This window comes from Osmia lignaria, chromosome 7 (genome assembly GCF_051020975.1).
Source record: "Osmia lignaria lignaria isolate PbOS001 chromosome 7, iyOsmLign1, whole genome shotgun sequence".
NCBI classification, from domain to species: domain Eukaryota; kingdom Metazoa; phylum Arthropoda; class Insecta; order Hymenoptera; family Megachilidae; genus Osmia; species Osmia lignaria.
Window position 1 is genome coordinate 8,476,311 of NC_135038.1, and position 25,680 is coordinate 8,501,990.

At 39.4% G+C, this 25,680-nt stretch overlaps 1 protein-coding gene across 11 annotated transcripts in view; it reads left to right on the forward strand.

Moving 5' to 3' along the window:
- The window catches only part of wake (ankyrin repeat and fibronectin type III domain containing protein wide awake), a 74,511-nt gene that overhangs the window by 46,534 nt on the left and 2,297 nt on the right, over positions 1-25,680 (forward strand). For 3 of the 11 annotated variants that reach the window (XM_034324455.2, XM_034324454.2, XM_034324457.2), the window contains 8 exons: positions 19,051-19,188; positions 19,554-19,632; positions 21,332-21,435; positions 23,171-23,431; positions 23,518-23,820; positions 24,051-24,490; positions 24,589-24,968; positions 25,043-25,649. In XM_034324455.2, coding sequence (XP_034180346.2) covers positions 19,051-19,188; positions 19,554-19,632; positions 21,332-21,435; positions 23,171-23,431; positions 23,518-23,820; positions 24,051-24,490; positions 24,589-24,968; positions 25,043-25,649 — 2,312 coding nt within the window. Of the gene's footprint in view, positions 1-51; positions 949-974; positions 1,986-2,660; positions 3,033-12,193; positions 12,950-12,969; positions 18,611-19,050; positions 19,189-19,553; positions 19,633-21,331; positions 21,436-23,170; positions 23,432-23,517; positions 23,821-24,050; positions 24,491-24,588; positions 24,969-25,042; positions 25,650-25,680 lie in introns of those variants that run through there. The other 8 variants (XM_034324459.2, XM_034324452.2, XM_034324453.2 and 5 more) reach the window with 8 other exon arrangements.

The window sequence follows — 25,680 nt, forward strand, 5'->3', positions numbered from 1 at the left end:
AAGATTTATTTTCTGGTCAGATCCAGGCAATTTTATACATATCCTGGGAAATATTCTAAATGCGTTTGAATATTACTAAGGGGATGTTAATGTCGAGTAACATTATCTTTCCCAAAGAATATAAATATTAATAGAATGATTTATAAAATTTTCGGAGAATTTCCAGGCGTCGATTAAATTCGATAGCCACGAAACGTGTGTATTCGACAAAGTCCTGTTTGACTCTGGAGGACCGGCTCGTCCTCGAGGAACAATCGAACGATGAAAAGTTTCCGGCCGCTGGGAGTGCTGGTAGTTTGAAGTTAAATTGCAGGAACGCCGCGTTATTATCACGCTTTTAGAGACTTGGTGATTATTTCGAGTACATTAACGAATAGGGACTTCAATTCAGGCGCTGGAAGTTCGTACGAATGGAAAAATGTTTATTTTACTTAATTTTCTTTAATTTTACACCTATGCACTTATACCGTTGCTGAAACACAATGCGATAATTACCTCGCCCACGCGTTGGATGTTCAGGTATCTCCCTTTAAATCTTCTCCGCTTATTCCCGTTAGAGAAGCGACGTTAGATACGCTCCTGGGCGCGAGTTCCATTTCCAACCAATCGTTGGGTAGTTTTAACAGCAACTCGTGGATACGCGAAGAGAAGAACCGGTCGTCCCCACCTGGTTCGCCAGAAGGGAGCAACGTTCCCGCCGCAGGAAGGTGCACGAGCATCGTGAATTTCGTGACATTCGGGGGCTCCTTTCACGTGTTCCTGCCCATCCTGGCTTCCGTAACACGAGATTCCATGGTTCGTCTACGCCTTCGACTACCTGGATACGTTGAAACCTCCGCGTCAGCGTATCTCAGTGGAGAACGCCTTCGAACTTGACCGAACGAACGTTCGGCGCGTACACTTCGCGAATTTTCTTTTCGTCCACGTGGCGTGACTGCTCGGTATACGGTAGGAAATTATTCGGTATCTCGTGTACAGCAACGTAACTGTACGTCGAGCGTGTAAACAATGAGGTGAAAGTAAAAGAATGCTTGCTTGACCATCGTGGAGAACGTTACGGGTCTGACTCATAATAGAAATCAATTGTAAATTCATAGCGGCGTGGACAATTAAACATTCCGTGTAATGAGCGAATAGAGTGAGTGAATTGATTGTTAAGTTTCATATAATTTCATCAAAATTAAGTTTCCATAGATCATTAACTAGTTTTCTTAAATTTTTCCTAACTCGGGTGGCGGACCAGGGAGAGAGGCCCGATTCTAACGTGACTTTATATATCGTATTATTTTCTCATTCTAAATTTTACAATATTTCTTTACAAAATTATTCTTTCTACATATGAAACTCTTTAATTCATAAATTATGAAATTATTTTTCGATTAATGTCGGAGTTCAAGGATTAATGTAACTGCAAGTGTTTCTTTCTTTACTTTCAACGACTCCCATCGATGAACCTGCTGGCATCGAAATCAAAGATTCATATTAAAGAGGATTTCTTTGCGATGGTCAGGCCAGAAAGCGGCCACGAACGACCCAGTATACCTGAATGGTCAGGTAGAGTCTCGGCCAATCGTGTTGCACGCTTTGTTTACGTCCTCGTGTTCGGTCACGCGGTTGGCTACTCGGAGTCGCTTGTCTAAAGAGCCTCTCAGTCCACGATTGTTCGCGTGCGCGGTTGTTTCTCCACGGAAAGGTCTTTCGTTCGTGTCGCGACTCCGATCCGAGAGTCACCGCAGGTGTATTTCTATTACGCGAACAGGTGAACGAGAGACGTACTCGTTGAATTTTCCCAGTATTCTTTCCCGTGGTGAAGTGCGCGGCTTGGAAATCAAAGGATGTTGTGAAAATCAGCTGAAAATTCTTATCGCGTGCCAGTGACAAAAGCAAGGAGAAACAATGGAGTACCGGTTGATTCCATCGAATGCCTACGATTGAACGTTCACCCTCTGCTGGCCTGGATTTTCTGGTAATTCGATCGACCTATGGTAACGAGATCACTTTTAGAAAATACGATAGTCTTTGGCGAACGACACGGCCTCTAATGTGTGGCATCCTTGATTAGATACCTCTCGTACCATCCCGGGACTTTGTTAATCAACCCTTTGTAACTTGCTTCAATTTATTCCAAGACCCACCATCTCGCGTCTTTGATGTTTCGAGTAGCTGATCGTTAATTAATGCGGCAGAAAATTTGCTAGGTAATCTTAGGATTTTTTTTTTCTTTTAATAACAAGAAATCTTGATGGAGTTTCGAAATCACTTTGGAAAGGTCGTTTCACGGTTCCAAGTTTCTATAAGCGAGATCTTGCAACGTCTAAAATTTTCAGTTAAAAGTTATAACAGAATTAGATGGCGAAGTGGAGGAGGGATTAGATTCTCTGCTTTTATGATCACCCAAATTTCCATGGAATTAAAATGTAATTATATTCCAAGGTGCTCTGTTCAAAATCTGATAGCAAAGGTTTATTATAAAAAATTTCCAAAGGGTTGAAGAATGACTGTGCTCGGTAACTCGAAGTATGCCAAGACGATCATAAATTCTCGTCACAAAGTGATACGGATAGAAGGCAGGTGTCGTTGGTAGAAGATAGCGTCGCCTCGGGTGTCGATTAAGTAAGTCGGCGAAAGTCTAAGCGCAGAGGGTGTGACGTTTTTTTCAGCCTGTGAAAAAGCGCGTGGTAGCCGCAGGATGCGGCCGAAGAAAAAACAGTTTCGTTTCGCGAGATATCGAGAACATCCCGTGGAACGAGACCCGACGAAAATGAACGTGGCTCGTCTCTGAGGGACACGGTGCTAAAGGTGGAGGACCTTGCCACGGCATCCCAGAAGGAGAGAACTTAAACCGGTTTCTGCATTTGGTGCAACGACGACCCGGCTGCCGTCTTTCACCGGCGAGTTTTCGGCAAGAAAATTTTCACGTCCCTTTCGTTCCATCGCTTTTTCTCTAATCTGTCGCTCGGAAAAGCGCCACGTCCGTTTTCATCCCTCCATGGAAAACGTCTTCGTCACCTTGACACGGATGAAATCGTAGGGTACGTCTTGATTTTTTTCTTATTTTTATTTTTCTTCTTAGGTAAATCGTTTGAAATAGTTCCGAGGAAAGTGGTTTCATACGCGGGTGAAGTGAAAGCGGTGTAAGAATTGAATTTAAAACACTATTAATTGAATATTAATTTAATTGATGCCCCGAGTGTCTCGATATGTAAACTTGGAAAAATCTGCTAGGAGAAGAAAATATTTGCAGTTCTGTTATGAGTGTTATTACAAACACGAATATCCGATCTTTGCCTAGGGTTCTTCCTTCCCTCTTTTGCAAAAATATATTCGAGATTAAAAGCATCGACCATGCTTCAGATTGAGATTAAAGGACCTGCAACTTTTTTGCATCCTTTATTCCTCCTCTATTTTGCTTTAAGCTGTTTTATTTTCAATCGCCTCTGTTAATTTACCTCCGTCAGCTTTTTCCTTAATCACTTTCAGTCTAATTTCCTCTTGTCAACTTTTTATTTATCAATTCAGAAGAAGTTTATGCAAATAATAATTTGAAATTCTGCATTTTATTTGATTTTTCTATCAAAGTGTTAGAACTCTGTCGGATGAATAATATACGAATGTGGGCGATACGAATTTTCAAAAGTTTTCCTTCCATCAGCCACGATTAATGAGACACGTCGAGGAAGATTTAAACATTTTTCAAAGTTTCCACGAATGATATTTTTCCCCGGAAATAAAATTGGCTCCTTATAAAGTTCAATACATTTCCGGGATACCAAAAATTCTTCCTCGAATGCGAAAGGTGGATTTGTAAAACGGTTGCGTAAAAATACAATAAATTTGCCGATATCTGAAAATTAGATTGTCTTTCGATAAAAGCGTAGAACACGTGCACTACGAACGCGTTATATTGGCAATTGTCGTCGTTTCTGCTGAGAGAATGGCCGGACGATTTCTAGGCAACGATTTTACGACTCAAGGAATATTCCATGGGAATAAGCATAAGGGAATTGCACTTTGAAACTGGTCTTTACGATTATTCCTTCCCTCGTTTCCTCATCCCGCACGCGAAATTTCATACAATGAGAATATATTCCCCTTGCAAGACAGTTTCCTTTGAAAGTGGAATAAATAACGAATGAAATGTATCTTCTTCATCATGCACTTTATTTTCTGCAATCTCTTGAAAAGGAACAATTTTTCAATTCCGAATAGTTTAATTATACAAATGAAACATTAGAGCAGAATAGAAGTTTCATTCCACAAGTGTATCATGTTTCAAGGAAATTAACTATTATTAAAGTTACATCTAAAATTACGTAATTTATGTTAAATTAGCATGTTCAGCATTGGAGAGTCTATCGATGGATCGAGATATGTATAATTTATAATCTTTAACCTTTAAGCTGTATAATTAATAATCATTAAGTCTTCTATTAATGGCTAGTTTGTTTTCTGTGTCACTGTAATAGATGAACGTGATCCGATTGCACGTTCCCATAATCCTTTATCCCGTGTCCTTTTCAAATTTTGCATTAAATTACCCGTGTATAGAAGCAGTCTATAACTGTCCGTTACGGGTTCACCCTTCTTCCTGTCGCAGACTCGAAGAAAAACAGTCCGGAAAAGGGCGGCACCTGTAACACAGGTATTGACATACAGGGTGTCCTAAAATAAATTTACATTTTTTTTTTGAATTATTATGAAAAGAAATTATTATAATTCTTCATCGTTGCAAAATTATATTACAATCTCTGGTGTATTAATATATTCGTTAGAATTACAGTAGACTCTCGTTATATCGCCAGATTTTCAAGCACAATAATACCACTTTTTCATCATCAATCTACGAAAATGATACATTTTTATCTTCATTTTTTCTCTAAAATTGAAAGTTTGGAGTTCGAAAATTTTTTCGACGGCAATATAACGAGAGTCCACTCTAAACTCGGTTCGAACTTAAGTCGAAGTTTGCTGAAAAAATATTTTTCAAGGGGAACTTGCAATCGTGTTAGTCGAGAAAATACTCAGGGAATGATAGAGGAGAGAAACTTTATTTTCTTGTTTCGTGTGGCGATCTCCGTTGATTTTACCGATGTCGATTATATGGCTCCCCGAGGATACAGCCAACTTCTTAACAATGTTCGACCGTTGTTATCTTGATACATAGCGAGGCGAACTAAAGAGTCGGAAGTTTCTGTTCGATGTACGAAAAGTTCGCTCAGCTCACCCAGTAGGTGATGAACTAAGAAACAGGTGGCCTTCAGGCTACTCTTTCTTTCCTCCTTTTAACAATCAGCCGCACAGAAATTCACGTTAGTTTCTTGTAATCCCATGTGGAACAACGTTAGCAGAAGTTACACCGGTGTTAGATGAAATTTTATCTACCTTAGAAACATCATTAGTAAGTTTTCTAAATATATTAAAATATATACTATTAATATTGTCAAATGATCGTGTGACAAATTTCCAATAGAATTACTTATTTAATTTTGAATTTTAAAATTGAAAATTCCTTAATGAAAGTGAAATGAGGTGTTCGTAATTATCCCTCGTACTTCTAATGATGCATACGGCCCTGAGTTTTAACGAAATTCGAACTCACCTGCCCTGGTGTCATGCCCAGTTGCCCAGCAGTCCTGTGCATCTGTTGCAAAGCCTTCCTTTCAGTCGTTGTCCTTCCTCGGTCTCGTAAAGACCTATTTTTCGAGCACGTTAACGCTCCCGTTCTTCCATTCACGATCAAGGTCGATCGGGGATCGAACAGTGATCGAATTCGCGCGGGTAGAATTCAAAGTATAATTGCAAATTAATTTCGAACATTCGATTAATATCAAACCTCATGAAGAACAATAGATAATGATGAGATTTGACGCGTGGGAAAATGAGAAAGGATTACGAGAATTGGTGAGTGAAAAAGTTGATTGACATTCGATAACATCCTGGAAAAAAATTGCTGATAAATATCCTTTTTAATAAAAATTATGTTAGAGATCAAAGCAGGGAAAGAATATTTTTTATTATTTTATAAAAGAGTGCAAGGTGAAATATTTGACGCCTAAACGAGAAGGGATAATTTTTAATAAAGATGAAAGGGATAATTTGAAGTCTGGTCATGAAAAACAAAAAATAGATGCAAATTTCGGACCACTTCGTGGACTGAATTTTTACTACGGAAAAATATACTTTCATTCATGCCGGTCACGATTGCTCGATTCATATGAATCGTTCCGCGACAACGCGGTTAATCATCACCTTTTTTAATCGGAATGTTAGTTAGACTTTAACGAGTTTACAGAGACGCTTGAAATAATATAAAACAACGTCTGTGGTAAAATACTTGGAATAGAGAAATCGTTAAAAAGGTGTACACGCGACACGTAGTCGCGGAGGAGCCGCAATAAGAGAACGACAATGAAGAATTCCGTCCATGAAGGACTTTATTATGCCGAGTATAACGTGGCATGATAATAACTGCATAATGCGAGTGAATCAAAACTGCACTCCCATAAGAATATGTATTACGTGGCTCTTCACCGCGTCATTACGAGCGCGATACGTTCTTGGAAATGGTGATCAACCATAGATAATTAGTATTTCAACAAGTGCATCGGATTTATTTAGCGAGAATACTTTTGTCTCGTATCGATAAATTTGCATTCGAAATTTGTTCATTAATTTATTCTCCGCCAAAGGTATACACCTCGATTCAATATTAATTTTCCTACGTAATTGACTCGAAGGTAAATTAAAATATGAAATTTCCTTTCTGTTGAAATTTCATCCACCACTGTCGTCTCATTTAAATTTTTTCTTTCGAAGCAGACTTCCTTTTTTGATCAGAATTAAAACGCGGAATCCCCGGGTACGGTCAATTGAATTTCTGAAACGAAAGACAGTAGAGGACCCTGTGGCCTCTTGATCGTTTTAATTAATTTCGGCAGTCGAATGTGTCGAATAGAAAGGAAGTGGCACGTAACAGATGCAGCAACAAGATCGCATGCGCTACGTTCACCTGTGATGTACGATGCACTTTGTAATCGACAATGCGGAAACGAATAGCCGTGGAAGCTTTATCGACCAGGTCACACATGTCGTGGACACACCTACGTTTTAATGACTATCGCTCTGTGTCAGCTCGAAAATCGTTATCAAACGTCGATGGATCATTGTTCTGAACATTCGTGATGCGTTGCTCGATTTAACAACTATCGCGTGTAAATGAAACGGGGGCAAAATATTTTGCCATAAATCCAGAGCAGACTAAGTGGCCGCCTAGGGCCCCCATAAGACGATTTTGCGTCTAAGAATGCAAGAAGATTAATATTTACTTGAATAATAATTGAAACAAATTTAAATTAGTTATACAAGCTTTAATGTTAATTTTATAAATTTTATATATTTTATTTCAGGTATTTTTTTTTATCTCATATATGTGAAGAGGCACTTTTTCGTAGCTTGCCTCGGACCCCCGAAAATTCAGGCCCTGCATAAATCAAATTTAAAATAATTGTCATTCAATTGATGAAATTTTAAATATTGGAAGCAGGGTCGTTTCTTGATATCATATAAATTCCAACTTCGATTCTATGATATTCCGTTGATCTATATGACAATCTAATCTTAAAATACAACGCATATCCCGTTGATTTTCACGATTTCGCGTCGCGTTATTCGTTGGTTCTGACAGATGAACCGATATCGGCTGAAACGCGAAATCTAATATAGGTACACACATGTTTCGATAGGAGAAACGTGTGTGCATCGGTGACGTATGCAATCGATGTGATCGTCTGATGTGTGACTCGGTGTGTCGTTGATACACACCTACGGTTCAATCACGATTTTACGCAAACTTGCCAGTGGAATATTAATCTTTTGCACTCCGGCAGTGCGAGAGATTTTCGATCAAGGAGCGGAGATTAAAAATGATGAAAAATGAAACTAAGAATTTCCGTGGATTGATCGAATAAATTTAACTTGATTTTGAAAAACTTGATTAACTATTTGAGAATAATACTTTTTCGTACAAAGGTCTGAAAGAAAATTGAATAATTGGAAAAAAGGGACGGAAAATTGTCGGTCAAATCTTGTTACGCTTTCTTTAACTGGAAAAGTTTACACGATTTCGTTAACGAGATCGTAACTGGCTGGAAAAACGTTTTTTCCCCTTGAATTTTCATTGCAAATTGGTATCTAGATTCGCTGAAAACTCTAATGAAAATGGAAACAAAGTTAGCGGCGTGCTTGAAAACTATACCCTAAACTTCTCGTCCTGGAAAATCCCATGGCGTGCCATTGTTGGAAAACTCATTACAAACACGTATGCATCATGTAAATCGCAATAATATTCAGACACGTTACGTCCTAGTTTCCGTCGCGGAAAAACTATCTGTTTATCTGATGAAAATTTGTCGGGAAATATTTGCATTCGCATCGGTGTCGCATGAAAAGTTTTCGTTTCGCACGCATACGGGAAATGTATCGATTTCTCGGTTATTCATTGTCACCTTTTGTCGAATCAATTGTGAGATATTATTCGTTGATATTTCATATAGACGTTTTCAATTCTCGACGAAAATATTACCGGTAGAATGGAGGAATTTCAGCAATTTCTACGGAATCAAATACAAATCGCTTCCTACGCTCACGGTATTATATTCGGATTTAATTATTCTAAAATGGAAATTATTGAACGATTATAATTAACTTATATTGTAAAAGAATACTATTGTTAAGAATTTAAAACGTACCAAGTTTCTTTTCCATCTCGGTAATGATCTTTTAAATATTCTAGTGAAAATCATTTTCCAGCCGCTGGGATTTAATTCATTCATTTTCCTTTGAGCTACTCGTTACGAGATTTTCCTAGAAAACCGTGGCATATTTCCTTCTGAAAATAATAATGCATTAAAGAGCTTGTTGATTGTGACTGCATAATGCATACGTTAACTAATTATCCTCCCTCTTTTCATCCATCGATCTCTACTTTCATTCATTTCTCTTCGCTTCGTTTCTATGGAATTCATCGGATAAATTTGTTCATTTATTTATCCGATGCATCAAACCTCTTAGCTGGCACATCAGATTTTCTACTTTTCTAATTTGCAAGAATAACTAAAGATACTTATTTAAAATTCCTTATCATGGAAAGTTTATTCTTTCATGAAACATTAATGAACGAAGATGCGATTTTTCGTCGAGTTGAAGTTTCCGTCCTGAAGTCGCTCGTGTAATGAACGATACTTATAGTGTAATTAAATTTCGTTAACATGCTAAAGCACAGGGTTCACCTTTCCCATAACGAGATCATGAAGTTCCAAGGGAATAGATTATTCGCCGGCAGGATAAAAGATTTTAATTAGATTCACCGGTTGAAAGGATTGTTTCGTTAGGTTTGAAAAATCACCGAATCGAAATGCCAGCTTTTGCCTTTGTTTCCTTATGCAAGCGAGGGGAATTTCGAGAAAGAAATTTAATTAAACGTTTCAAACCGTGGATTGCGATTACAAAGTACGAAAATATTATTCCCATTTTTCTTTAAACGAAACTTGGTACGTTCAATGATTTTAGTCCGATAGATTAACCGTGTTCGGTTGCGGTCATTTCTGATTACGCGGATTAATTAAACCGGCCTATTAGTTTACTAAATTATCGCGATTGATTGCGCTGGCAATTAGATCGACATTGGATTTAATAATCGTGATTCTGATTTTGACTCCCGTGTTTGTTCGCGGATATAGAAGTCATTAATTATTCTTGAAATTACGCTTCTTCTTTGTAAATTATCTACAAGAACAAAGTTGTAATTTGTCCGTAGCATCCTGTGTCTTTCTGGGTCACGTACGTATTTCGTAAATCGAACTCGTACCCCTCGTTCCTGTATATCGCATCACGTTCCACCATATTTCCCGGCCTGACACGGTCCGTTTCTTTGAACCATTTTTCGTCGTAGTGGCTTTAATTGCGACCATTTCCTCTAATTGACAGAAAGATACAAAGGACACGTTTATCCGTGCTGCGCAGCGCGTTGGATTTATTTGCGAATATAATACCTTTTAAAACGATAACAAATGAATCTCAAAGAGATTTAAATTCACGACTGTTCACTTTTTTCGTCAGAAAATAACCAGTTTACAAAGCGTAACTGATATTCGATAAAGTTGATAAAAATAAGGGAATAAATAATAACGTAAAGAAGTAAGCGTCAAAATACGTGACGCGTACCATCAAAGTGTTTTTTATAAAAGTTAGTGTATGAAAAAAAAAAATGCGGACGTAATGATCCACAAAGTGAAGTAGATAGACAGGAAAGCTTCACGAATCAGTGAATTTTTCATTAAAATATCGTGGGAAACGCTTTTGAAACCGTTGCTCTTCGAGGTTTTATCGATCCTCACACTCGAGGCTATCCATTGCATTGAGAAAATTCGTCGTTCGTTAATCGCGAGAAAATTCAACTTGATAAACATTGATTATTTTCAATCGAAAAATAAATGGTCGGTATTCGCGACGATTAATGCGTACACTTTGCTCGACTAATTACTGGATGTCTCTAGCGGTTTGTCTTCTTAATGAGAAACTGGAAAACAGATCTTTCGGGTAACCCATTGCATTTTCTCTTAATTGCGCTTTGGGTACGAAACATTCCATGCGAAGTTTAGAAATTAACTTAATGTTGTTCAATTTATTGAGAAACAAATGGTTAGGGAATAATGTTTTTTTTCTATTTTTCCAATATATGAAAGTTTTTCACTTGAAAATTCGAGTATACTTAATTTTAAATAGGACGTTTTAAATCAGGGTCTCCCCAGTCTCTCCCTTTGTTCTTTCAAGAACGAAGGGACGTCCCGACCCTTACCTTGACCCTTAACCTATGCTGCACCCGAGTGCACATGTTTCGAGAGTCTGGATCATCATTGACCCAGCTACTCGAGGGTTAATAATTGTTCCCAGAAATTATCACGCTTGGTTAGAAGAGTTTTCCCATGACAAAGATTACCAACGAACGTATGGTAAATAGAAGTTTCCTTTTCGATTATAATCAGCAATGGAGATTCTCTTTCGTGCGAACAAAAGTGCATTGTTCCTGGTGCATCCGAAAGAGTGGAAATTAAATTCTCATTGAACAATAGACGCCTTTCCTCACGGAGTTTCACTTAACGAGATGGCCGTCTACTTTCCCTTAACCCTGTGCTTTTTCATTCGTAATACTGTTTTGAAAGCCGTACACCTTTGGATGGATTTGCATTAAGAGGGATTAAACGAGCAAACAAGAATTTTGTTAACTACCTTGTTTTCTTTTTTTTTTTTTTCACAGAATTACATTTCATTAGCATAAGACAATTAAATTACGTAGAAAATTAATTTTCTACGTAAGAGATTTTTAATAACAGTAGAAACGATGCACTTGCATTTTCTTGAATAATCAAACTGTCTACATTGCACGCTTCCTTTTCTGAATATAAAGAATAATTATTAACATGCGAGAGTTGTTTCCCTTAAATATCTCACAATCAGATACGCACGTGTTTCTCAAGTCACCGGAAACGTGCGTTTCATACCTGGCTTTGTACTTTCGTATACCTGCCCACAATTGTACACATCCACGTTCTTGGCTATCACGTTTTATGGGCTCGAAAGAAAAATGTATCTGTATTCCTCTGTTGACTTTCAGGAATGTTAATATAAATCTTACACTGATTAAAAAACTAGTTAATTACACAGATGGGTGGATATAATCAATCTCTAATAATTAAATTCACCCATCAGCGGGAAGTATTATATATATCTAGGCAAGAAACAGATGTTCAATCAAAGAACAGTAATCGCTCGAGGGTTTTGGTCAAATATTGACAGTGGAAATATTGCGGGTTCTGGATGAAGAGATTTTTCTCTCGAAATTGACGTCAGATCGTTACTCATTAATTTAAAAAAGAAAAAAGGAAAGAATTAAGCATGCGAAATCAATAATTATAATCTCTCATTTTTCCCTTGGGGCCCTTTTTTATTAAAATGAACCCAGCGGTTAATTTATTTTTTAAAGAATATTTAAAAATATATTTATTAAATTTAAACGATGGGTGGTTCGAAAATTGTGATGTTTCATTGATAAAAAGGTGCGCCGGGGGAAGGGTACGGTCAAAACGATGGGGGCGTCCAGTTGGTGGGGATAGACGGCAGCTGTTTGCTCGGCCACACTGGCGAGGGTCGCGTTCCATGTGTACCCGCCAGCAATGCCACATCGCTGTCGCTGCTGTCCGCACAGCATCGCGTGTATTTCACTTGTGATAACTGGTGCCTAACAATGTTTATCAAAAAAAGAAAACGTGACATTTGGTTACCTGTTTAAATATAAACCCGTCGCTAACAGTGTGTGCAAGTGTAAATGGAAGAAAGACGAGGGAAAAGAAGAAACAAGTGAAAATGGTTATCCGTTAGAAGCAACGAAGGACATGGAAAGGATGGATGAAGCAATTGTTGTACGATGTTGTGAAAACTAACCACATCACAGAGAAACGTTAGTGGGCGACTGGTAAAAGGAGGTTGGCGTTTGAAACACAACGAATTTATTGCGAAAAAGCTGTGACAGACAGGTTAAGTTTCGAACAGGGGACGCGGTTGCCTCCAAACAATCGTCCTCCTCGGTCGGTAACGCAACACTTATCGATTGTATTTACTCGACCGATGTACGAAATTCAAATTTCCGCGCCATTTTTTCATTCCAAAGAATAATGCAATTACCGTGAAACGAATATTGAAAATTCCCTAAATCGTTCAACGAACGGTGATTTAATTACACTATTAACAATTTTACGAGTTTATAATTGAAATTATAACGTCACGTGGTGATAAAAGCGTTCTCGTTTCGAAGCGCGGGAAAATAAATGAAAGTAACAAGATTCAATTATAAACGGGACCATAGTGTGTCCTAAAGGGAACATTCGACATACGGGTAATTTTTAACTTTCATTCATATTGAAACAATCATTTTTATCTTTTATTGCTAAATAAAGCGCGTTCAATTTTTAAAGCGTGTATGATAAAAATGATTGTCGGATTCTTTCTCTTTCTCGGGAAACACGATGAACGATATCTAAACTGGAGTGATCGATTTGCCATCGATGGTATTTGAACGGTAGTGAACGGACACACGTGCGTCCTTGCGAGGTGAACCTCCATGCAAGGAAGGTTGCATAACCATAAGTAGATCGCTCATGGACGTTTTCCAACCAGTTTCAGTCATTTTCTTTTTCTACGAACAAATACCATCGACCATATTTCCACCCCATATTTCTCTTCATTGTTTTATTGATTCCTTTAAGATTCTTACACAATAAATTTCGCGAACAAGTTTCTGAAACTCGATTCAGAGTTCCGTTGGTTTATTATTCAAAATTCTCTTCCATAGCTTTCTCAAGTTGAACAAGTTGAAAACATTTGTCGAGCGGAAAGAGGCGTTAGCCGATGTCAAAGAACCGTAGTTGCGCGCCGGAAGGCCGGTAGATTGCAGTTTATCGCTGGTTCTTCGATAAGAAGCACAAAGTCTCCAAAGGATACGGCTGTTTCCATGAAACGACGGGCTGCTTCCAGCTTCCAATTAGCCTAGTTTTCTAATTGAAAATATCGATTGAAACTGTGGGATCACACTCTGTGAAATTGTAAAAATTTCAGAATCTTAGGTGCATTTGACCCTGAATTTTATTTTAAATAATTTAATATTTATTTCATAAATTTTGTCACACGATATCGTAGAAAATTTCAAATATCATGCATAGAGAGGCTCGTTTTCTCTAATTTAATCTCCCGTATCGAACATTCTAATCGAGGCCTTGGAAAGTAACGAAGAATCCTAATAAAAGCCTATGCTTTTCCATTTTGCACACCTTCCGGCGAGTTTTTCTCACCGATTCATTAATTCCACGCTCGGTGGTTCGCAACAGGGACGTACTCGTCACGGAACAACGATGTATTAACAATAGCAGGAGAACGGTAACCGAACGGAGGAAGTAGATTGTTGTTTATCGAAGTGATAACGAGGAAGATGTCATAAAAGGGAGTAAATAACGAGCGTCGACAAAAGGTATAGGAACGCTTTAATTGCTATTTGTCCAGACTGCTCTTTTCCGCTTCTCTGTGTTTCAGCTTTCTTCGTTAAACTGGAATTCATTTTATATAGAGCAAACAGCAAGTAACTGGTGCTACCAGCAGAAATAAAGCATAAGAGGCGATTCAAATGTGAGAAAATAAATAGAAAATGTTAAGTAACGTTTCCTTGGATAACACTTGGTATCACCGATTAGAATCGCTTCGGAGATCAGAAAAGTGCAGATAATCGTTTGATTTTTTACTTTTTATATTTTTATTTGATCGTCGAGACAGGCAGGCAGCGTAGAAGAGGCCCGTTAGAGTTGGGGAATCAGTATTTTCAGGATTTCTGCATCGCTGACAGAGCGTCCAGGTTCACCGTGGAAATAAAAGAAAAATAATCGTAATAGAATACTCGTTTGTTAGCTCGTTTCTCCGGTTACTCTGTTTCGTGTCTCTCTGCTTGTACGAACGTTTTCACCGAAATCCAGGGCTACCCAGATTACAATTTCTATGCAACCTTTTCCTCGTCTTTTAACGCGGCTGGTCGCGTGCACGTTCCATCGACAGATTTATTCATCATCCTTCGAACGAGCTGCAATTTTCTCTAATGTAATCCACTTTCGTTGGCGTTCTCTTAATGGCCGCGAAGAGAAGTTCCTCGAACGTTGCTCGAGGAAGTAGTAAAAGTTCTAATCTAATTCGCCCCCGGAGGAAAGTAATATCGTTGGATCGGTGCCGAGTCCAGTCGATGTCTCGAAACGCAAACCACCTTTCTATCGCACTTTTTCCTCTGATAAGTAATCTCTTCTTTTTTTTTCTTTTCGAAAAAATATTGCTCCACGATGAGAATCGTGACGCTTCTTTCAGGAGAAAGATCGTATCGGTTTTATTAACCTCTTATCGCTCGGATTAATATTTATGAAGATAGGTGTTGCCAAGATTTAATTAAATCGTACACGATATTAGTTTCTATATCGATGACTTTATATATCGTGAAAAGTAAAAGCATAAGAGATACTTCCAGTTATTATCTTCAATTCTCCTGGAAATCTGCTCGATATGATTCACGATAACAATCGTGAGACACAATCACGAAGAAGAAAGGGGCAACGGAAGCATTGTTAGCGATTATTAGCCGCAACGAGCGTTGAAACGTTCCTCTTCGTTTCTGCTCTATTTCTTTTTTTTTCTGCTCTGAAGATCGACGAAGACGTTCGTGTACCGTTATCGGCGCTAAGCGGCAATTAAAAAGCAAACAATTTTTCTAATAACGCAAACTTTTAACCAAACTTTGTCTATTTCTGTTAACCTACTGAAGAAATTCTTTTTAATCCTCGTTTGATCTAAGTTTCGCGAATCAACGTCGAAGCGAATCTCCAACGAATCTACTTACCTCGGACTTTAATTATCCCATTATCAATCGGACGAGCCGTAATTGGCTCGTTAACTTCTAACGAAGTCCATCCTAGGAGGGTGGTTCTATTCCTCTCGATTCGATCCGAGTGCGTGGAAGCGCTCGTTTTTCTTTATTTTTCTTTAACACTTTTACCTGTTTCCCTTTCGTTCCGTGTTTACATTAACAAACGACCATCTGTTCTTTCGTCGAGCTTTGCATTTTATTTAATCATCCAGGCGTTTATAATATCATTTCCCTGGTTTTGTTTATATTGCACTCGTCGTCGCTCGTTGTAACAAGTGTCGATCGATTTTTCACGACCGAGTGATACTAATTGCTCATCCGTGTTCCGTCAGAATTTTCGTTTGATTTGCGATAAAATTAGATTGTTAGATCTAATCGAGTTTATATTCCCAGAATATCTCGATTCTACCACTGAACACTTTCAACCGACGATGGTAACGCACGTTCTTTATCGAATATAAAATTAATTGATTTGAGAGAAAGGAAAAGACAGGGTATCAGTTTTGTTACGTCGGTGAGATTTGTTTTGAAGAATTTCATTTATCTCGTTCATTTCCGCAAAGTTCCTCCAATATTATGGTAAATCTAGAAACTTGTCTGTGCAAATTATTTCCTTTTATCCTTTTATTAATATTCTTTTTTAAAAAGGAAAAAAAAATAGATAACAATTAATTACGTTCCAGGAAGGTTGTATTTTCCATCCTTGTTAACCAATGTTTTACAACAGTTCTTTATTCCTTCGTTCTACTATTCGAGAAGCTTTTCTCTCGGCTTTACGATTATGGTGCATTACCCGATCCTTTTCCTCGCTATATAGCCCATAAGTTCTCTATGGGGTTCGTGTGGTAGCCATTATCTCCAGGAGGAAGAGGTTCCTGCGCTGATCAATCAGGAACTCGGTGACAGTGTTAACTCGGTGCACCATTATGCAGAAAAATGTAATCTCCCTCTTCTTCTGGAAAGGAGTTTTTATAAGAAATATAAGAGAATTAAGAACTTTATATTCAAAGGAAAATTCTGAATTTATTTTCCAAGAAATTGGAAGATTTTACCTTCATTTCCCCCGAGTTTTACCTTATTCTCGATACCGATTCTATCCGGATACAATGCCCTCGATCTTGTCCGATCCAACGACCAGTCTACGGACGCTGGCAATAGGTTTGATTGGGCTAACAAATTGTCACGCTCGTCTCGAGGAGGAAGAGGCGACGCGTTCAGGCCACTTCTTCGTAATGGGCAATTGTAGGCTGGCGCACTGGAATCGTCCGGGTGCCTAAGTAAATAATAAAATCGTTTCATTCGGCTTACGCGACGTCCCAGACGACACGCATCAATTTCATCAGTCCTTTGTCTCAACTGATCCCAAACGCTTCTTCGAAATAAATTTCTACCTCCTCGTTTAACCGTATTCGAAATTGGTGCATCCAAGTTTCAGTGATCAATTAAACGCCGTTGAACCTCGAGATGTGATCCATGTGCAGTGATCTCGTTTCTTGGCATTCGTGTCGTTTATCGTCTCGTTGCACGTGTCGTCGTCGTCGTTAACATCGTTTTTGCTCCGAAGAAAGCGGCTAACCTTGTTGATTACCCGAGTATATCGGCACGTAACGTTATTAATTACACCTCGAAGATGTTGATCGTGTTTTCCGTGATAAAAGAGCGAGGATAATCGAATCTGTCGTCGTTCCTCGATCGATTCGTCGTTTCTATTTTCAGCTCGAACCAAAGAAGTGCCCCGAAGGGTCCCGGGAGACACTCGTTCAAAATCTTTCCTTGCCAAAGATCAAAGAAAAAGCTCCTGTACCTGTATGTAAGATTAAAGATATTTATCTTGAATCGTTTTTAATCGAGGCCGAACAGCAAGTGCAATTTACGAGGATAATAAAATAAATAGTATTCGAAGGATCCTCCAGATGAAATTTCGCAAATCGTCCGTATCCAGCCCGAAGATGGAATTGCTCTCGAGGCGGTCGTCGAACGACACAAGGATGTCGACCCTGAAGAGGTCGAGGTCCTTTCGAGCATCGATGAAGCTTATGTCGAAGCTGAAGAGTCACGCGAATCTTCATTTAAATCGTAACGCCGGTTTCGATTTGTCCCCGGTCGCCTCGCGTGATCAACGTTCGAATAAAGGACGAAACAAATTATCCATCGTCGAGGAATCATCCTCGAGTCCTGTCGGTAGCAACACCGAATGCATCACGGAGGAGGGGATACCGGAGGATCCTGAAAGGGATTCGGTGTCGTTGAACGAGCTCGAGTCTCGCAGGATCAGCAAAGAATTGAAGAACAAATTATGCCTGACCGACAGGATAATGAGGAGGAATCGCAAGGATACCGAGAAAAATTCCAAGAAAAACAGCGATCCTTTGTCACCGAAGGTGGGACATATTTTTCGATGGAAAAGCAACGAGGAAAATGCAACTATCTCTTGTACGGAGAAAAAGGATGTATCTCGTCCTGACGGAGGACGCGTGTCCTATGAAAATCCTACTTTCTGCTTGGATAGCTCGTTGGACTCGTCCGTGTCGAGTTTCTTATTCGACCCGGAGAATTCCAGTCAGATTGATATCGAATGCAAGGACGAGGTATTCTTGGAGAATCCTTGTCAGGACACCGTGCTGACTCTGCTGGTGGATTCTCGACGATGTTACGAGAAGGAAACGGAGAAACTAGAGATCATCGAGACGACGGTGTTCGAAGGGGTGGAGAATTTCGAGTGCAATAAGAACAATCGTCCTTTGTTCAACAGCCCGAAAGCGAGGAGCTTGTCGGTGAACGACGTAATCGTGCAGGAGGACGAAGAGATTGGCAGGAGTTTGGATTTAAACGATTACGAGAGGAATTTCTGTTGCCAGTCCCACCGGGACGACGATTTAGCCTCGAAGGGACGGAAATCGTCGGAGAAAATTAGGAAAACTTCCGTCTGTTCCTCCAAGTCCTGCAGGATCAGGACGGTGGATAATATAACGAACTTTTGGACAAACGCCCGGGGTAGCAGCTTCCGTAATAAAGGGTCGGCGGGGAGAAAGAAGTCGATGAAAGATTCGAGGGACGAATCCATCGGGCAGGATAGGCAACTCGTTACAACTGCTTCTGGATCAAGTACGGCTCATCAGCTTTTTAATTAGTCGGACAAATTTAAATAAACTTCGCTCGTCCGTTTCGTATTTTCCAAATCTTACGGTTTCTAATAAAAGATTGAAATTTCGATGGTCGAAAGTTGAATCTTGCGAAAGAAAATCGAAAGAGGAAAAGCTTGGCAAAACGACGAGAAAGCATTGTTACAAATCCAACAAACGTGTTTCCGCTTTCTTCTTGTATTATGCAACAGTTGGTCACCATAACAAGTTCAACCAACGCAAAGCTTTGTTAAGCTGTTGCAGAAAGCCAGTCCTTGGTAAAATCCCTTTTTTCCCCGTTCACTCTTTTCCCGGTTGCGCTTCTTTTATTTATCGTGCACTCGCGTTACCTCCAATTGCTCTCTTTTCGTTTCCATTTTCTTTTCTTCTTTTATTCAGTTTCTGTTGTTTGTGTTCACGCAGAGCTGTACTCTTTGCAAGGGATGGAGTTCCTGGAGGGTTTCGGCAAGAAAAAGCAACAACCCCATCAACAATCGAACAGTATTTCGTCGGTGCACATCAATCCCCTATCGGCACAGTCTCTCAACATACATCTGCAGGGTATCTTTTATTTAATTTTTTATTTACCATCTTTCCCTGTTGATTTTTATTAATTTTCTGTTATTTTAACCCTTGAGCAATTATCCAGTGGATGATTCAATTTTTTGCATTTTATTTTAGACCATTGTTAGTCGAATTATTCAATCGTCTCCCTCATTATTCGAAGATTAATTGTATCTTAACTTAAGTTTAAAAATGTATTTTTATTCGTTTGATGGAAAATTGAAAACAAACGGTGATTGATATATAGGGATACTGAATGGATGCTGGTTTCTAACTTCTCCAATATTGTAGAATTCTAAAGAGAAGAATGATTTTTATCGTGCAACGGGTATTCACCGGGGAATTTTTATTTTATTTTTCAGCACTCTTCGTAGCCGTGGAGCACGGTCATCTCGACAAAGCCAGAACAATTTTGGAATCGACAGACGTGGATGTGAACAGGTGAGTCGATCGAATGTGTTTCGAACACCTTTTTTTCCCTCCCCCGCATTCGTTTCTCGTTTTCCAGAGCGTTAGGATACGATTTTCAGATTTGTTTTTCATTTAATTAAGAGACAAAACGAGGCGCGATGCTACAGAAATTGCGAAACTTATTCGAAAACACGAACAACTAGCCAAACAGTGGCTCTCCACGCGTCGTAATGTAGGTTAATTACAGTTGTTAATTAATTTTCTCGCCAGTCCCAGAAAACAAGCCAATTAACGGAGGATTGGACAACGTCAGCTTCGACTTGAAAGTTTCGTAACGGTCTCGAAAGTTCATTGATTCGAATTTTTAATTAGTTACTCAACAAACTTGTACTTTTTACCTCTTCTGCTCGAAATAGTGCACTCGCGATCGAATCAGGTTTCTTTAGGGAAACTAATAATAAAATTTGAAAATTTGGGTATTTTAAAACCTTAGAACCTTAATACATTAAAATTCCAAGAAACCAGATCCGTTTAGTTACGCCGGTGTGCAAACAATTTTTGTTATCAATTCTTATTTCATTAAAACAGAATCTAGTGATTACTAGTTATTAACCCTTTAGATTATTTCTTGTATATACTAATCATAATTAAATAAAAGTGATCAACGCATATTTCTAATTACACACCACATGTTATCACTGAAAAAGAAATGAAAAAATAAACTGAGAAATGAAATGGAATAAAAAGAAAAGTAATAAGCGTTTAAGCACAGAACGTTCAAGCCTAGAATTCTCAGCAATCAAATGGTTAACCATCGAATGGCGCAATAAAGGCGGAGAACGAGGCGGATGTATACGGTAGAGCATAAATTTTCATTTACCGTCAGGCTGGATTCTGTTAGCACGCGTTAATTGGCGTTCGATGTGACGATCGCTGCCGAGACAAAGCCCTATACGCATTTCGACCTGTTACACAGCTTCTACATTGTAATCGTATCGATCGCTGACCGAAGGCTCGTTGGATTGCCAACGATAATTAGGTTTCCTCCAGTAGATGGACACCATAGACACAGATATTCCACAACATCACCGACACTAGCGAGCTTTGATTAAACATATAATTCACTTAAACTATCATTTTCTTCGTCCCAAAGAAATAGTACTTTATTTCGAAGAAGAAAATTTACAGCATTGAATTTTCCTTCTGAAAAGTTATTTCTTTCATAATTGGAAAATATGAGAGAACACTGTGTGGTAACAAGAAAATATCGAAGCCAAGATTTTCTCTTTCTTTTCAACCGAAACGAAGATAAAAGAGCAAACACCAGTGTTTCAGTGAGAAAGTCGAGGAAAAAATGAAAATTAGACGTGTTTCTTGATAAAGGAAATCTGACTGCTATTTTTCATTTCATAGGGAAATAAAAATCGATCCTGGATTCGGATAATATGGGTCGGTGAATCCGACATCTGCGTTGCAACCGGTGCAAATACAAGCCTAGCCTCGTGATCGTCGTTGAATGTCCATTCGGTGCAACAATAATCCGTTTATCCACTTCTCTCGTTTTGCTAATGGCAGTTCGCGATAGCGCGTTTATGCAAGAACGAAATTGATGCCGATTACCTCGGTTTGTTTTTCATGGATCGACGAACGCGTCCTCGAGAACAGTTCCGCTTGTACAGTGGATGCGTCAGTTTTTCTCTGTCTTCATGCGATTAATTTTCATTTTCAGCGTGAACAGCGACGGTTTGTCACCCCTGGACGTGGCGGTGCTCAGCAACAATAGGCCCCTTGCAAAAATGCTGGTCGCGTTTGGTGCGCAAGAAGGCAATCAATGTAAGTATTCTCTTTAAAAAATATCCATTTATCGTCTTCGATCTTGTATTTCCGATTGAAACGAGGGAACCGAAAAGAGCGGCGGAATTTCATTCAGGAACTCGGTTCTTTGATAAACAGTGATACACATTGAAGGTATTCCGATCGATACCTCTTCGTTTTGTGAAACAATAGTCTCGCAAATTTTCCCATTGTCTACTGGGAGTGTAAAAACACGCGAAAAGAGGTTGATGAATGGGCGAACGTCAGCAATTTTTTATTCCCATCCACGGTATAATTGCACGAAACACTGATTCGCTTTTCACGGTGGAACGAGAAATATGGATTCTTCATATGAGGCTTTCATTACATTCGGTGCAATGTTTCAAAAGCTTCGTGCCAGTTTCGGGTAGCTTGGATAAAGGGGAAAAAATTGAATGGAATATGGAATTCCAATTCTTTTTTCTTTTTTTTAAATTTTTTTTGTGATGAGGTTGAGAGACGTAAGTTGTCCCTGCGGGCAAATACTCGGTTATCAACCAATAAAAATTATCTTGGCGTTACAGACATGAATATAACTATGAAGATTTGAGCGGGGAGCAGGAAAATTTTCAAAAAACCTGCTAACAAAGTAATCGGAATAGGAAAATGAATGGAATATGGAATTCCAGTAAGGGCTGCAATTATTAACTCTCGGACGGCGGACCATGGAGAGAGCCCCGATTTTAATATTCTTTTATATGTTTTGTAAATTTGGGTCACGTTTGATTCAAACTTCTCTGTTCAATAATTGATATTAAATTAACGACTAATTATAAGAAAAAAGCGATCAGAATAATTAAGTATGAAGCAATTAAAAAAGTTATCAAAAGCTGCAATTGTGCTCCAAATGAACGAAGACGGACTGATTAACGATAGCTGGAATATTTATGATTTTATAATTGATCAGACATCGCAAATCAAGTCCAATTTGCATAACAGTAGTCGGATGTGAATAGATTGGTATTATCAATCGTGCCTGCGGTTAAATCGATCGTTAACGTTGATATTACGAGATGTAACTACGAAGATCTCATATTAAGCCAGTGTTCGATGCAATTAGGAGTATGATCCTTGGGAAGATAATTGGAAAGCTACTGATCCATGCATTATAATTCAGTTTAATAATAATAGTTTATGCTGGCGTTAAAGTCACTGGAATTAAAATCCTCCTTTTTCCATTAAAATAAAAATAAAATTTTTAAGTCTCGATCGAATAAAATTCTGATGATTTTTAATTTTTCAACGATTGTCTGGTTAATCTTTCGAATCGTATTTCTCGCGGAAAGCAAGGCGTAAGTCGTAAAATAATCCGCTGGAAGATAAAGTGTCTGGATAGAAAGTGGAAATCGATATCTCCGGTGTGGACACAATTGCGGTGAAACGGATCCGCGATACATAACCGGCCATTCTGTCCGGAATTCATCATAGATTTTGCATTCATAAGCATCGGAAACAGTTGAATCGAATTCAATTAGCTGAACGATTTTTTCTCCGCTCACAAACCACGCCGATTCGTGCAATTCACTCTTTCAACTCCATTCTAAATTTCGTTGCTCCTTTTCCACGTGATTTCTCGAACGATCGTCGCAACCTTCGAACGATTTTCTACGTCCCTTATTAAACTATATTCGTGATAAAAACGTAAAAGGAATAATTAATCAGTCATTTAATTAAGAGCCATTTATTTATTAAAAAAATGATTTTATTTTAACAGTCAAGTCTCCGGAGTCCCTGGGCAGTCATTTGGCGTCGTTGCTGTCGGAAGCGGAACACAGAGTTCAAGAACTCGGGGGGAGTACTTCCGGTAGCGGTGGGACCACCCTGTTGGAGCCACCGAGCAGCCATAGATCAAGTTTTTCGTCTCAGCACAACAATCTGACGGGATGCGGCGGTAGCGCGGAGGACAAGCAACTTGCTCAATGGGAAAGAAGAGCTAGAGCTCTGAGAAAGATGCTTCTTGGATTCGATCAAGCGAGTAAGTCCCATCGACGAACATTATACCGTTGAAAACAATGAAATCGTTTGAAATTGAAATGTTCTCTTCTTAATTTGTTGTCCTAGGGCCACCAGATATGCCGTTCCTGGTGGCAGTCGACGTGACAGGAACAAATTCTGTAACAGTAAGGTTCCAGGAGCCGGACTCTCACGATTCACCGATCTGCACCAAGTTCAAGGTACAATGGAGCAGCAAGGAAGACTTCTCGGTGATCTGTGGAGAAAGAGAGGTCCTGGACATGAAGCAAAGAGAGTGCAGGATCGACGACCTGATGCAGGGACAGAAATACTATTTTCGAGCTGCTGCTGGCAACCTGAAGGGTTACAGCAGGTTCAGGAACTCGACACCTGCCCACGTTACGCCTAGCAGTACGATCATTGTTCATTATTACATCTGTTGAGCTTAGAATAACTGAGAAATGTTAGGAGTAAATAATCGATTCGATTCATATTTAGGTCGAGTCTAAATTTATTCGTTGAAACGAAGTTAATTTCGGAACTGGCACTTGCTCATAGATTAATCGTTGTGTCAGAATTGATTTATTATTAGACCCGTGGAAAGTGTGAACGTTTCCGAGACAGAGAATGATCGTTTCCAGGTTGGAGGGACATCGATGGCCGAGTGCCAAGATTTGCCGGCCGATTGGAACAATTGAACACTCTGTTCACGGACATAAGGCGACCGGAGTACACTCAAGAGACGCCGGCTGTACAGCGGCGTAATCACAAGAAAAAGACGACGATAAAGCAGCTGTTCACGGCGACCAGTAAGTTTCAGAAGAATCTCAGACGCGGAGTTTTCCTCGCTTGCTTGCTATACCACGAGGACAAGGTGCTCGTGACGAACGAGGATTTTTTGCCTGTGATCGAAGTCGACGAGACTTATCCTAGCTGTATTTACAACGATTTCCATTGGCTGATGAAGGTTGCTTGCACCTGGGACGACGTTAAGACCCTCCGCCAGGACATGGAGAAAAGTCACAGCAGCTCGACGAATCATTTCAGGATAAAATTGTTGCAGGCAGCTGCGCAAATGCAGGTTTGTCTTTCTATGCGATGAATAATACACTCATTTTTTCTTCAATTTATATTCATTGTTAAGAATAACAATTCATATTTCTTTTGCGATCCTCGCAGGCAGCCCTGTGCATACAGGATCTTGGACAACTGTACCACAAACCTATCAGAGACGTCCAAGGGACCCTGGTCTTCTCTACGGTGAATTACATAAAATCCCCGAAACTGATCTCAGTACTGAACAGCAGATGGTTACCTCTCAGCAAAGTCACAAAGAAAGTCATACCTCACGAAGACAGCAACGTAGCGGATATTTTAATAGCCAGTATACAGGAACAGATGACCTATCATCAAGTTAGCAGTATTAAACTATCAAAGGGACTTTACCTTGGCTACTTGAAAATGCAAAGTAGCGTGGATCTTATTCAGGTTGTGGTGCCAGCAAAATCGCCTAACGTTTTGCCACATTGTAAAATCCGTGACAATCCTCACGTTTCTGCGTAAGTGTCACTTCAGAGGAGATAATATTTTTGTATAGATTAACGATAGATTCTTATCTCTTGGTTCATTCCAGAGAGGAATGGGATTATCTTAAAAGGATAACTCGTATGTACGCGTCGGACGTTTCTGTGAAAGATCCCGAAGAAAAGGAGAACGTGACCAATGAATTGCAAGGCACCGAGCAACAAAAATTGTTCGTTGAATTAGTGTCTGCTACCGCGAGAAGATTGTTCAATTACATGGAGATCAATCCTGAAGATTCATTGATCCATCGACTATACGATGCCGAGGTTATCGATTTGACTCACGATGTGTCCTTTCTGATCGCTGTACCACCCGCTGAGACAGCCTGTTGCGTACCTGGTACCAGAGAGATCCTCCTTCAACGCGGTGATCTTCTGTCGTTGCCCATCCAAGTGTTCGAAATGGTTCATTTGAACACGTATCAGAGGGACGTGATCAGCAGATACTCGAGATTGAGTTGTATCTTAGAGCTCGATACCGCTCAAGCACAGCACAACCACAGAGAAGCATTCAGTTCATTGGAATTGAGCGTGGCAAAGGATAAGTTGGCGAGGTTGCAAGATCTTCAGACCCAAGTGAATACAGTGTGGAAGGGTGCCAGATGGCTCATAGACGTGATCACTTTTGCGAGGGATCGTGGATCTTCGCAGCAAAGCGTAAGTAATATTGATTGGAAATTTAATCGGC